The sequence below is a fragment of the Triticum urartu genome, chromosome 3 (genome assembly GCF_003073215.2).
Source record: "Triticum urartu cultivar G1812 chromosome 3, Tu2.1, whole genome shotgun sequence".
NCBI classification, from domain to species: domain Eukaryota; kingdom Viridiplantae; phylum Streptophyta; class Magnoliopsida; order Poales; family Poaceae; genus Triticum; species Triticum urartu.
The window spans coordinates 560896597-560911231 of record NC_053024.1 but is presented as its reverse complement, the minus strand read 5'-3'; the positions used below and the strand labels follow the sequence as shown (position 1 = coordinate 560911231).

At 49.1% G+C, this 14635-nt stretch overlaps 1 protein-coding gene across 3 annotated transcripts in view; it reads left to right on the top strand.

Annotated features, from left to right (window-relative positions):
- The window catches only part of LOC125545001 (protein MON2 homolog), a 35178-nt gene that overhangs the window by 9438 nt on the left and 11105 nt on the right, over positions 1–14635 (top strand). For all 3 annotated transcript variants that reach the window (XM_048708823.1, XM_048708822.1, XM_048708824.1), the window contains 6 exons: positions 981–1050; positions 11048–11111; positions 11223–11371; positions 11450–11574; positions 11665–11722; positions 11946–12043. In XM_048708823.1, the coding sequence (XP_048564780.1) occupies positions 981–1050; positions 11048–11111; positions 11223–11371; positions 11450–11574; positions 11665–11722; positions 11946–12043 (564 nt within the window). The remainder of the gene's footprint in view (positions 1–980; positions 1051–11047; positions 11112–11222; positions 11372–11449; positions 11575–11664; positions 11723–11945; positions 12044–14635) is intronic.

Below are 14635 nucleotides of genomic sequence, written 5' to 3'. Positions count from 1 at the left end.
ATTGTTCGTTTATAAGGGAATTGGTTCCAGAGTTTAACTTGCGTAGGCATGTAGGTAGCACATATCATGATGGAAGTTATATTCAGTTGAAATTGTGTAACTTGCTTCATTTGCCTGAGAGAAAGGTTTTTTAGACCAGTGTCTTGAGACATGTTTGGTTCCTTTCCATCCTTTTTGCCTCTAATGAGGTGAACTACCAAATATCTAATCAGGATTCAGGAAGCTTTATCTTCTATGAAGTCTGTCATAGTTCATTCTTGTGCTATGATAGCCTTGCGAGTCTAGCGGGACTTGAAAATATAGTCGCGGTAACTCATATCCCAAATTAGGGACAACTGTGTGATGCATTAATGCATAGATTCTTGAACTTTTACTTCATTTTTCACACCCATTTTAGGCTAACCACATCTTTTATGTGAAGTTATGTTAATTGGGTTAAAGGGTGATAGATAAGGTTGCAGTGCTGTCAACAGTACTGTTGCTATAGGACAAGTAGGTAGATTCAAGAAATCCTGCCAGAGACACCATGATCCTAAAATGTTTAGCATCATTATTTATTTATGTTTAATTGATGGAAATGGCAAGTCAAATCTCATTTTAAAAAGGGTCACTTCTTAGATATCAGTGAACCTTGTTTTCTTTTGGTGATTGGATGTGTTAAACCTCTCAAGGGAATTTAAGGATTCTAACATGCGACATAGATAGTTGTTAACATGCTACTGGTGTTGTGCAACCTTATTGGGGTTGCAACTAAGGTATTTTACCCGTAACTAGATTAACTGATGAAGGTAACAACTGAAAGCCCCTCTGTTATGTTTTAAATTTGTTACTTAGGTCAGAAGCCTGCTTTGTACCTCCTTGTCATACGAGTTACTACACTGATGCTTTTCATCTCTGGGCATGCATTATACATTGGGCACATTTATACTTATTCTGGAAAACCTCAATTAATATTTGTATTTTTTTTGCTATTAATACAGAAACCCTACAAATACTAATGTTGTGGAGAACATCGTTAAAGCACTTGCTTTGGTGGTAGCTACTATTCAGGTGATATACCTTACCACATAACATTCTCATTTTGGTTTGTTGGCATTGCACTTCTAATTAGTCTCATCATTTCAGTTCCTTGTATGTTCTTGTACCACTTTCATGACATGACATGACTTTTCCTTTTTCTTTTGGATAGTAGCTTCTTTATTTATTTTTGTGCATGATTTGTGTCTCAAGATCAGACGTATTGACTTGGTAATACCATCTCCAGTATAAGCTGCCTTTCTGTTTTTATGCTGTATTAGATGAACTGACTTCTCACTCATGCTGATAGGCATCCATACCATATGCTTGGCCGGCATATTTGGGCATTGATGTGCATTTATGATGCAAACCACTAGCCTTTTTATCTATATATTTATATATGATCTAAAAGTAGTTGCACATCCCAAATGGAGCTTTGTTGAAAACGGTAAAAAAATCGCGAATATGCAAAGCTTGCGTATCTTTCATTGATAGAAGACTAGAACAAGTTACAAGGTCTTCGACACTGAAACAAAATGGAATGTCGGAAGAGAGAGAAGGGGGGCGGGGGGGGGGGGGATATAAACTACCACATGCAGACTACTCCCTAATGATTTTGGCCAAGTCAAAAGCACCCGCTTGCGCCCATAGCCGAGCTCCATCCTTGATGAGCTGTAGGAGGTGGCTCAGGGAGGGGTGTAGACGTCGAACATGCACCCATTCCGATGCTTCCAAAGGTACCATGCCGTCAGAAGGAAGAGGGAAGAGAGCCCTTTTTGGTAGGAGGAAGGGGACGTGGCAAGGCATCTGACCATCACTCCAAGAAGAGGTCGTTCGGTTGTGGTGGAGCAATGGTGGAATGGCACCAAGTTACTCGTACCAAAGCTGGCGAGAGGAGCAGCCAACCAGGAGGTGCTGCATGCTCTCTGGCTCCTGGTTGCATAGGAGGCAATAATCGGTGTGAGGCAAGCCGTGACGCGCGAGCCTTTCCGCGGCCCAGCACCAGTCTTGGGCAGCCAACCACATGAAGATCTTGATGTTCGAGGCGCCCAGGTTTTCCAAGTTAGCCGCCGGTGCGGGTCTGGCAGCAAGCCAATGAACATGGTAGAGTAGCAAGAAGCGGCGGTGTAAACTCGGGCTCGGTTCAATGCCAGACTAGCTTTTCTGGGATATTTGAGAGGTGGGTGTGGCGGAGCAAGCGCCAAAGCTCGACATACTGGACCATGGCGGCAGGGCCAAGGGCACCTTGGATATCCTGTACCCCATGATCGAAGCTGTAAACCTTCCTGAATAGTGCGGGATTTGTGGCGTCGTCGAGGGACCATCGTGACGATAAGTGGCGCAAGCTCGGTGATGCAGCAGCCGGGGACCTAGTGATTCGTCCAAAAAAGATGAGATGGCCATCACCAAGCTGCCAGGAGGTAGATGCGTGCACAATAGCGTTAACCTCCTTGTCATGAGTTAGAGGAAGGTGACTGTAGGGACGGTGCAGATCAGTACGTTGTAGCCAAACCCACCAGGCGCGTAGAGCCAGACCGGCAGAGTGAAGATCCCGAACTCCAAGGCTGCCGAGGTGCAAGGGCCGGCAAACTCGAGGCCAGTTGACCTTGCATTGTCCACTGCGGGCATCCTTGCGTCCTGCCCAAAGGAAGCCTCAGATCGCCCGGTTCACCCTCTTGAGGATGGATTTGTTGAGTGCGATGGCGACGAGGAAGTGGTTGGGGATAGCACAAAGAACGTGCCTCACCAGGGGCAACCGATCGCCGAGGGATAGCATAACAACACGCCATGTGGGGATCTTGCCTTCGATCTTCTCGGCCAGGGGAAGAAGAGCGGCTGTAGGCACCTTGCCAAGTGAAACGGGCAAGTCGAGGTATCGCACCGGGAAGGAGGATATGGGGCAAGCAAGGTCGCTCTGGATCGTGTCGACGTGTTCTTCAGTACAACCAATCGGGGCGGCGGAGCATAGTGACCGCCTTGTTTGCTCGTCTACGTGACAACGCTTGCGATTTGCATGGCTCAAATGTGGTGACGCGAGCTCTGCATTTTTGCGTGTCCATGCCGCACATCGCCGTCAGAAGAGCCATATCTTCTTACCCAAGACTGCGGACTGCACCGTATCTGAGTCGGCTGCCCTTGCCGACGCGGCCTTCGACCACTTCTCGGCCATCATTGGATCTTCTGATGAACGTGCTTTCTCGCTCGCCCTAGAATAGGTTCACCCATGGCACTTTGATCTGGCGGCTCTTGACCATTCTCCGAGGATGAGATTTGGCATGCGTCAAATCCATGCCCATGGGCAAGGCACCAGGACCGGATGGGTTCTCCGCGGAGCTCCTTCGTGCATGTTGGAATATTATGAAGGACATTCTTGACGCCTTTGGAAAGTTCTATTCTCTCAATGCCCGTGGCTTCGAGAAACTCAATGAGCATTCTTCACCTTGCTGCCCAAGCGAGCTGATGCCGAGTCCCCGTTTGACTATCGTCCGATCAGCCTTATTCATCTCATTGCCAAGCTCTTTGCTAAAGCCCTCTCCCTTCGGCTTGCCCCTCGTCTCGGAGGCATGGTGTCCACGAACCGGAGCGCGTTCATTGCCGGGTGCAGCATCCAGGACAACTTCTTGCTCATGCAGCAAACCGCCCGCCTCATCCACAACCTGAAGGTCCCTCTCATGATGCTCAAGCTCGACATTGCCAGGGCATTCGACTCAGTCTCGTGGCCATTTCTTCTCCAGATCCTCAGCCATCTTGGCTTTGATCCGCGCTGGCGTGAGTGGATCTCCATCCTCCTCGCTACGGCTTCGACTCGAGTGGCTTTGGTATCCATGCTTGTGAATGGCGTGCCAGGGCACCCTATTTCCCATGCCAGGGGCCTTCGGCAAGGTGATCCGCTTTCTCCGATGTTGCTCACTCTCATCATCGACGTCCTAAACTCCTTGATTCTTCGTGCGGTCGAGAGAGGAATGCTTCGGCGTCTCACTCCCAGGCACATGGCTTCGAGTGTTTCCCTCTATGCCGAAAATGGTAATTTTGATAGTACCCTGGTTTTTGTTTCTCTGAGCAAGTTAGTGAGGCACGTCCTGTCACAGTATCTCATGAGTTATCCTCAGCCTGGCCCTAGATATCGTGATGCCGTGTATTTGAGTCACCTAAGTTCGGTGAGACATCATAATACTTCCTCCTGTTCACCCTGTAGGTCTAACCACACAATGCACACAGGCCAATAGAACACAAGGCTAATCTAACACTTAACAGGTATGAGCCTATGTTGCCCCTATTAGACGAGGTGATCCCACTGCCCTACATTCTATGTCTTATTTCAACCAACGGTCATTCTCTACCAGCATTAAAATCATGGGCTAACATGGAAATAAAAAACATAGTAACTGGCACTGCAGCCTTGATGAGTTGATTCCAGTTGAATGTTATTTTTGTGAAAGACCATTCCTAAGAAATTTCTTATATTACAAAACGGAGGAGTGGAGATTCACCTGGCCTGTATGGCTGGGTGCAATGCCAAACCACCTGAGCTACACTTTTCTTATCTTCTGTCATCCATAAGTGCATTTTCCAAAGTTTTCTTGGTATGTTCATTCTTGTTTCCTTATTGTTGTTTTATACTCAAGTTAGCAGCATACCCCCGCTTTGACTTCAGCAGCTCTCCTTTTAGCTACTGTTCAGGATATCGGTAACTGGTACCATATCTGTCGGGGGCTGATAAGGGATTAATCGGCGAATCGGCCATTTAACTAAATATATCGGTAACCCATTTATCGGTAGGTTAACTAGGGCCATATTTATATATCCGAGGCTACATAGCAACATGCATTCTACTGAATGTCTAAATATGCAATCCTAGGCTACATAGCAACAAGGAAGAGTGTTACATTGATGTTCTGATGATGTCTAGATATACATAGAAGAGCAGCAGCAACAACAACACAGCAGCAATAATTGTACATCACTATCTAACATCAAAGGAGAGCAGCACAACAACAGTACTTTTTTTTGAGACAATCTTGCGAAGCTTTTATTTAACTCGTCACAATGTTTACAGGGACGAAAGATAGATCACCTGGGTTGCCTAGCCACACACAGCGGCCAACACCAAGTGAGAGAGCATGCTTTGCTAAATTGTGAGCCTTGACATTCGACCTCCTAAACTCATGGCTAAAAAAGCAATTAACAAAATTCTTCGAACGATCTACTATCTCCCTAATGATAGCTCCGTATACCGCTGCACTCGGCTGCCCAATATCATCGATGACCACTTTGCAGTCCGAGGCCACCGAGATCCTGTTTTCATACAAATCCTCTGCCAGAGCTAACGATTCCCGCACAGCCAGGGCTTCAAGCGTCGTAGGATCATCAATGCCATGAAAGGTAATCGTGGACGCACCCAGGAAAACTCCCTGGTGATCCCTGCACACCGCTGCCACCGACCCTACGGGTCTGGTTCTCATGAGCGCTGCATCAACATTGATCTTGCATGTTCCGTCTTTCGGTGGTACCCATTGGTTCAGACGAGGTTGAGCCACCCTATGCTGCCCTTGTGGTTTTGTTAGTACCTGGAGATCGTTGAGAAAAGAGACCACAAAAGCGTTTGTTGCATGTGGTGTTTGGTGCAGCCCTTCGTGAATCAGTTTCCTCCTTGAGCTCCATATTGCCCACAAAGTTACTCCAAGTCTGGTGAACTCGTCATGTGATAATGTGTCCTTCATCGTGAACAACCATGATTTAGCACTTGGGTTGACGCAAGTAGCCATTTGGCCGACCAAATTCTCCGGTGCTAGAGCCCATACGCTCCTTGACATGGTACAGTCGAGCAAGGCGTGTCTCCAGGAGTCCGCCGCCCCACATATCTGGCATGCTGGCGAGGTAGCCATGTTGCGGTGGTGTAGTATATCATATGTGGGAATCGACTCCCTCGCCAACCGCCATAGGAACACACGGATTTCGGAACCTGGGTGTGCCAGAGAGACGTCCAGTTGCTGCTCTCCTCGAAGCTAGAAGGCCCCTCGGTACCATATAGCCAATTTTCACGGCATAGCTTGGTACATTGGATCATGCGATATGCCGAACAGACGGTGAACATACCTCTCTTCTCTCTACTCCATGCCCAAAAGTCATCCACTCTCCTTGTGCATAATGGGATCTTGAGTATGGCCTCGGCATCAATAGATATGAACACTGAACGGACCAAATCCTCCTTCCACGTGGCTGTAGTTTGATCTATGAGCTCATGCACGCGGGTAGGTGGATCTTGAATCAGAGAAACTATGGGCCTAGGGATACCATCCCTCGGAATCCAGTTATGTTCCCATATCATCGTGTCCTCTCCCGTAGCGATTCTCCTAATGATTCCTTGCTTCATTATGTCCCTTCCATCAATTATTGCACGCCAGATCTGCGAGGGGTGTGCACCCAGCTCGGCCTCCAAAATTCCCGTCTCAGGGAAGTATGCTGCCTTCAGAATCAAAGAGCTCAAAGTGTTAGGGTTATTCAGCACTCTCCACGCCTGTCTGGCAAGTAACGCGAGGTTAAACATCTCTAGGTCGCGGAAGCCCAGCCCTCCCATATATTTTGGCCTCGTCATGATCTCCCATGATACCTAGGCTGGTTTCCGTTTGCCTTGCTTGCTACCCCACCAGAACTTCCGTATGATGGATGTGATATTTTCACACAGGCCTCTCAGCAGGCGAAAGCAGGCCATAGAGTAAACTAGGATTGCCTGAGCAACGGATTTGATGAGCACTTCCTTTCTTGCTGAAGATAACAGCTTCTCCATCCACCCCTTGACCTTTTCCCACACACGGTCGCGAAGGTATTTAAAAGTGCCATTCTTTGAGTGCCCCACATCTGTTGGCATTCCCAAATATTCGTCACTCAAAGATTCTTTGTGGACTTGAACAACCAGCTTCACACTCTCCCGGGTTGCCTAAGGACACCCCCTGCTAAAGAATATAGTAGACTTATCATTATTCACTCTTTGACCCGAAGCACCACAATAAGCATTCAATAGGTTTGTCACCGCATCCGCTCCCTCAACACTGGCTTTGAAAAACAGCAGGCTGTCATCTGCAAACAAAAGGTGGTTTACAGCCGGAGCTGTTGGAGCCACCTTGATTCCTTCTAGCACTAATGACTGAGAACTGGATTTTAAAAGGCACGAAAGGCCCTCCGCTGCAATAAAAAACAAGGGGAGATAGGGTCTCCCTGTCTAATACCTCTGGAAGGTTTGAACTGGTCTAGTTTCTCTCTATTAAAAAGAACTGAGAAAGACACTGACGATACCATGTGCATCACTATATCAATCCATGCCTGTGCAAATCCCAGTTTGGCCATAATCGCCCTCAGATACTGCCACTCCAAACGATCATACGCTTTCATCATGTCAAGCTTCAGAGCGCATGTGCTGTTACTCTTTGCCCTAGACCTCTTCATGAAATGTAGACACTCGTAGGCACATATGATGTTGTCAGTAATTAGCCTGCCTGGGACAAAGGCTGACTGCTCCTCAGAGATGATGTCAGGCAGTATTTGTTTGAGTCTATTTGCCACGACCTTTGAAGCTATCTTATATAGGACGTTGCATAAGCTTATAGGTCTGAATTGAGAAAGGAGAGTTGGGTTTGTTACCTTTGGTATTAGCACCAATACCGTATCATTTATACTCTCCGCACTCTCCTCTCCTCTGACGATTCTAAGTACCGCCCTCGTGATCTCCTCGCCACACAAAGACCAATGCCTCTGATAACAATGAGTTGGAAAACCATCTGGACCCGGTGCTTTCGTCGGGAACATTTGGAATAGGGCCACTTTCACCTCGTCATTTGTATATGGCGCGCATAAGATATCATTCATGCCTGCTTTCACCTTAACCGGAACATGAGACATGACCTCGTCAAGCCCTGTCACACCCTCGGATGTGTATAAAGTTTGATAGAAATCGTTAACCATCTCTCTAAGATCTCCAGGGTCGTCAATTAGCACACCAAGCGAATTAGCCAGGGCTTTCACCATATTCTTCTTGCGCCTGATGCTAGCTCTGAGGTGAAAAAATCGCGTGTTCTTGTCCCCGGAGGCTAGCCACTCAATTCTCGACCTCTGTCGCCACATCAGTTCCTCCCTGTGATATAATTCGACCAGTTTGTCGTTGATTTTTATCTCCACATGTGAAGGTCCCGACCTCGCAGGATCGCCCCTAAGGCGTTCAAGTTCAAGTTTCAAAGCTCGGATCTCTTTCCGCACGCTACCAAAGGTGTCTTTGTTCCACTTTGACATGTCTGTAGCTAGAGCAGCCAGCTTGCGCTGAATCTCCTCCACAGTGTGGCCCGAGTGCTTTGAGCCCCACTTCTCTACGATTGTCTCCTGCCATTGTTCATGAGTTTCCCACATGGTCTCATACCTGAAACCCTTACGTCTAGTTGGCACGCTGGGCTCATTTATCTCCAGGAAAATTGGACAGTGGTCCGAAGTGGCCGCCGTCAGGTGGGACAGGCTAGCAAGGGGAAACTGAGCACTCCATTCTGCAGATCCAAGCGCCCTATCAAGTCTGACACGTGTGAAAGTGCCGCCCGCAACCTCCTTTTCGAAAGTCCAAAAACGGCCTTTGTACCCCAAGTCCATCAACATGCACACGTCAACGGCATCTCCAAAACCCTGGATCTGGTCATTACTCCGCTGCCCCACCCCTCGTGCTCATCCGGACGCAGAACTTCGTTAAAATCTCCAATACATAGCCATGGCAATGCGCTTTGACTGCTTATGTTTTTTAACACTGTCCAGGTTAGATGTCTCAACTGGGTTTGTGCTTCACCATACACACAAGTGAGTCGCCACGGATCTTTCCCAGGGTCGAGAATTGAGCAATCAATATGATACACAGAGTAACCAAGAATCTCCAGTTTTATTGGATTGTTCCAGAAAATACCAATGCCTCCACTCCTCCCTTGACTATCTATAGCAAAACTATTATCATATCCCAAGGTTCTAGCAAGTGCTTCTACCCTACCTCTTTCAATCTGAGTTTCTACAATACAGAGAATAGGGGGGGGGGCAAACTTCTTCGCTAACTCGCGAAGCTCATTAACTGTCGCGGCGTTGCCCACCCCGCGACAGTTCCAGCACAGGGTATTCATTGCGCCCGGCGACCCTCTAGATCGGAGGACGCGATGTGTTCTCTTGAAACTTGACCGCTAGCGAGATTTTTGGAGCGTTCTCGGAGGCTGCAACAAACTTGGCCCGCTTGGGTTCCTGCTTGGAGTTTGAACTGACCTCCACGGGTGGTGCTAAGAGCATGAGTGCTGTATTTCCGGTCTTCACAGGGGCTGCAGGCGCCACCTGCGCCTGAGAGTTTGATGATTGGATCTTCTCCACCATGTCACCCTTGGTGCGCTTGCGGTTATCCTCCACTTCTGTCATCGCAGTGTCACGCTGCGTGCCCTCCTTCGAGTAATCCCCCGGTACTGTACTCCTTCCCCCTGACTGGCTAGTTCGCCCAGCGCCTCTTCCACGTCCTCCGCGGCCACCTCTTCCTGCTGATCGGTTCTGCCCCGGGCATGGACCAGCACCCCGGAACCATTATGCTCTAAGTTCCTTAAAAACTAGGGCCGACTTTGGATGTATGCCGTCCCCATGTTCCTTGAACTGGTGCCCCAGGTGGCCACACACGGCACACCAATCAGGAAGCCTCTCGTACTTGACCTTGAAAATTTGCCGCTCTTCCCTGTGCACCAGGCTCACTGCATTCTTCAAGGGCTTGAACACATTAATCTTGATTCTGACCCTATAGAAATTTCCCTCAAAGTCCTGCGACTTGGGTTTCGCATAGACAAACTCTCCTACCTTCCTGGCTAGGGCTTTTATGAGAGGGTAGAAACCATCAGGTAAATCATGCACCTGCATCCATAGCTCCAGAGTATCCAGCTTCACCAGCGAGGGTTTTGTGAAACCATCGTATTCAGCCATAATCACTGCATTGCCCTTGTAATTCCATGGTCCCTCTTGCATCGCCCTCTCCCAATCACCGAGACACGCAAATTGCATCGTATACAGATTTTCCTCCAAGGGCCGTATCTGAACTGGCTGCGCTAGATCCCAGGCAGCTCTCATCGTCTTGTAGAAGCCATATTGGCTGTACTTCTCCGTGTGGACGCGCGCTATGGCCATCCATCTAGTCGTCTCTGGCGGCAGCGGATCCTCTTGATCCACTACCACATCGTCCATGTCCTCCTCCTGGAGTCCAAGCTCGCTCATGAGCGCCTCCAGGTCCTTCGCCTTGGAACTCGAAGCCGATTCCGCCATGGTTGCCCTAACCCAAGAAGTTTCGATCGGGTGTTGTTGCCAAACCCTAGCCTTACCCCAGACCGAAGGAGCGTGTACCAAGACCGGGCCGCACTGCTCGAGTGCGCCGTGATCAGTCCGAGCACAGCCCTACGGCGAAGACGGGGGGAGGGTAGCCGGAACCCTACGGGGCGATCCAATCGCCGCCGAGGGTAGAAGAAACCCTAACGAGAGGGAATCGCTTGCTTTGATAGAAAAATCGCACAGCAACAGTACTACTTGTACATTCTTGGCATAGGAGAGTGGTTTTGGGCCAAAATATGCTGCCCAGTTAATCGGCCCAGACGATAATTCGGCCTGACAACCGATAAATCGGCTTGTCAGACCGATTAACTGGGCTTCCCAGTTAATGGGCCGATAGGCCTTTCTCATATCGGAGGGGGGCCGAATAGCAGTTAACTGCAGTTAATCGGCCGATATTTGTAACAATGCTTTTAGCTAACTTCCTATCTTAGTATCCTGCTTTCATTAATATAGAGAAAAAGAAATCATTGCTTGCTTAATTCTCTGTTTGCGTGCAGGCGTAAATTTGGTCTTTGTTGTTTACATAACATATTGTCAAATCTCGCTGGTAAAGTCTTACAAGAAACAGTGGGTTTGACATGATGATGCCTGTTTGTCGTCATTTTGTTTCTAGTGCAATGCTACATTCCTATACATATATTGAGCACACATTCTATTATAGGCTTCAGATTCAAGCGAAGAGACTCTTGCAGCTGTTGCTGGAATGTTCAGTAGTAAAGCTAAAGGTACCTTCTACAATGTTCAAATTCCGTTGATAGTTTACTAACTCTGTTATCTTCATTTGTTTACTCAAATTGCTGAAAATACGAATAAAATGAAACTGATATGATTTACAGGGATTGAGTGGAGCATGGATACCGATGCATCAAATGCTGCTGTTTTGGTTGCTAGCGAAGCACATACCATCACTCTTGCCCTTGAAGGCCTCTTAGGTGTAGTTTTCACCATTGCTACTTTGACAGACGAGGCTCTAGATGCTGGTGAGGTAAGACCGTAAGAAAGAAAGAATTATTTAGAAGAATTTGGGAAGGTAAATTTAATAAATGTTTTTTTTGCCTTTTAGCTTGAATCACCAAGATGTGAAGTGGATCGTCTGGTATGTAGTGGACAATCAGCTCTTCTTTGTGTCGCCATGGTCAATTCAACATGGTTAACCATCCTGGACTCCCTTTCACTTATTTTAATGAGGTGAGGTCCATATTCAAACTTACATTTTTCTTGTACTTGAGGTCGTTTTCTCGTTTTCCTATGCTTTGCTCATGGGAATCAAATTAATAGGTCACAGGGAGAAGCTATAATATTAGAAATACTGAAAGGATACCAGGCATTTACTCAGGTGACCATAATAGTCTGTTTGTTTTACCTATTGCTTTGGAGAAAAACCCTGTTTTAGTGATCTTATAGCATGACACCCACTTGCTATGGCTTTTAATGGGATGCTGATGTTTGTTGTTTCTGTTTTATCCTTTCTAGCCCCACTGTCTGTTGTAGTCCTTTCCACAGAATTATACCAATTACCTTTTCTTCACCATGATAATATGGCATACAAACTCTTGCAGGCCTGTGGAGTGCTCCGTGCTATAGAGCCATTAAACTCTTTTCTAGCATCGCTTTGCAAGTTTACAATCAATAACCCAAATGAAGGAGAGAAGAGAAGGTATGCCACTGGCATCTTGTTTGTTAGAATAATACCACACTTCTCTACGGGGAGCTCCTCTTAAGTCTGTCTTGCATTTTGAATACATGATGTCTTTTTCAGTATAATGGGCTTAGTTACTATATACGCATGTCTAAGTGATTGTGGTTTGTGGTCATAATACTTGTTCACCTGATGGGTTCCAGCCATGTCACCTGCTGATCATTAACTTCAGGGTCTATATAAAGTTTTTTTTTTGAGAAAACGCAAAAGGCTTGCGTTTCTTTGTATTGAAAAGATAGAGTTTGTTACAGCCTCCTAGGAGGAATGATTACAGGCATGAATCAGTGGACGTCCCAGGTTTGAGGGAGGATGGCGCGCAGGCCACGGGCTCCAGCCGTTGCCCAGAGTTTGGCTTCGTCTTTGATCTGTGCGTTGGTCGATGGGGTTGCGCCGTTGAACACGCAGTCGTTGCGATGCTTCAGGTCATCCAAGGGATCAGCAGGGTTGCGGTGGTAAGGCCTTTTTGCATGGGTTTCGGTGTGTTTCGCCGCGCCGAGCACCACTACTCTGATAGGGATCCCTCGGTGGAGGGCACGCTACATGTCAAGCGCAGCCAGGACAATATCTCGTGCCATACTTGCTTGGTGAAGGGGCATTCCAGGATCAGGTGCTGGATTGATTCAGGCGCTTGGTCGCAAAGCGGGCAGCGAGGAGGGTGCGGCAGTCCGCGACGAGCAAGGCGGTCGGCCGTCCAGCAACGTCCCAGCTGGGCAAGCCAGTGGAAGAATTTCACTCGCGGGGGCGCAGCTTCCAAGCAGGGCAAGAGGTCGAGCCATGGAAGGTGGCGAGGTAGGCGGACTGGGCTGTGTAGGTACCTGCCGCGTTCCACTTCCAATGCAGGCGATCCGGCTCGGCAGTGAGTGTGATGTGCTCGATCGCATGCCAAGTAAGCAGGTATTGGCCGATCTCGCGGATCCCAAGGGTGCCCTGTATGTCCGATGCCCATTGGTGCGCATGCAGTCCGTCTGCCACCGTCCTGCTCTTGCGGCGGTGTTTGGGGATGAGGGCGTGTAGCTGTGGCGCTAGTTCTGAGATGGCGCGCCCGTTGAGCCAACGGTCTTCCTAGAACAGCGCACGCTGGCTGTCGCCGAGGATCATGGTGGTGGACGCGAAGAAGGCGCGCTCCGCAGCTATGAATTGGAGGTCGAGGCCAGACCATGCCCTGTTGTCGTCCGTGCGGGCGAACCAAAGCCATCTTGTGCGCAAGGCCAAGCCCGTGCGCTCCAGGTCGTGCACCCCGAGCCCCCCAAGCTGGGTCGGGCGGCAGACGCGTTGCCAGTTGACATGACAGTTGCCGCCGTGCGCCTCGGTGCGGCCAGACCAGAGGATTCCTTGCTGGACCAAGCGCTGCTTATGCTGATCCCAAAGCGAGCTGACGCAGCCGGGCTGGGGGATTACAGGCCCATTAGCCTAATTCATCTCGTCACGAAGATCTTCGCAAAGGTGCTCTCCCTTCGACTAGCGCCCAAGTTGAACGAGCTAGTCAGCCCCATCCAGAACGCTTTCATCCCGGGACGAAGCCTTCATGACAATTTCGTGCTTGTCCGGCAATCGGCGCGCCTTCTTCATCAGCTGGGTGCCCCGCACATCCTCCTGAAGCTGGATCTTGCACGGGCATTTGACTCCGTGTCATGGCCGTTCCTGTTCGAGGTCTTGCGCCAGTATGGCTTCAGCGATCGCTTCCTCGGTTGGATTGCCACTCTCCTGTCGTCGGCAAGCACAAGGGTTCTCCTCAACGGCGTGCCGGGACCCGCGATCTGGCACTGCTGCGGGCTTCGTCAAGGCGGCCATGTGTCACCACAGCTCTTCGTGCTTGCCGTCGACACATTGGGGCGCCTCTTTCGTCGCGCGGTCGAGCTCAGAGTCCTGCAGCAACTGCACCCTCGCCGCGCGATCCCCGCCCTCTCGCTATACGCGGACGATGTCATACTCTTCTGCCACCCCACGACGCACGACACACTCACCGTCCGAGAAATCCTGCAGCTATTTGGCCGGGCGTCAGGCCTTCGGGTCAACTTCCTGAAGAGCACGGCTACGATGATCAGACATGGCTGCCCCGGCCATCGCCAACCTTGGCTGCCCTATCGCGGCGCTGCCCATCACCTACCTGGGGATCCCACTCACCCTTGGACGCCCATCCGCTGCACAGCTGCAACCCCTCGTCAACAAGACCGCTGGCAAGCTCCCCACCTGGAAGGCGCACCTCATGAACAAGGCTGGACGCCTTGCCTTTGTGAAATCGGTGCTGAGCGCGATCCCCATTCACCAACTTCTGGTGCTCGCGCTGCAGAAAAAGATCTATATAAAGTATTTAAAAAGAGTTTCCTTTCTTTGGGTTTGCCCCTAAACCCAATGTCGCTTGTTCTATTTTGACTTGCTCCCTTGCCATGAGCGAATGGGAATGGATCAGAGGCTGGTGGGATTGACATGATACGGTACGATTCACTATACAGCTGCTGATGAGCTCCAGGCCAATAATCTGAAGCACATGGAATTTATCCTAGGAAGGAAAGACAATTCCAAATTTATTTTGTCTACTATGAATCTCAT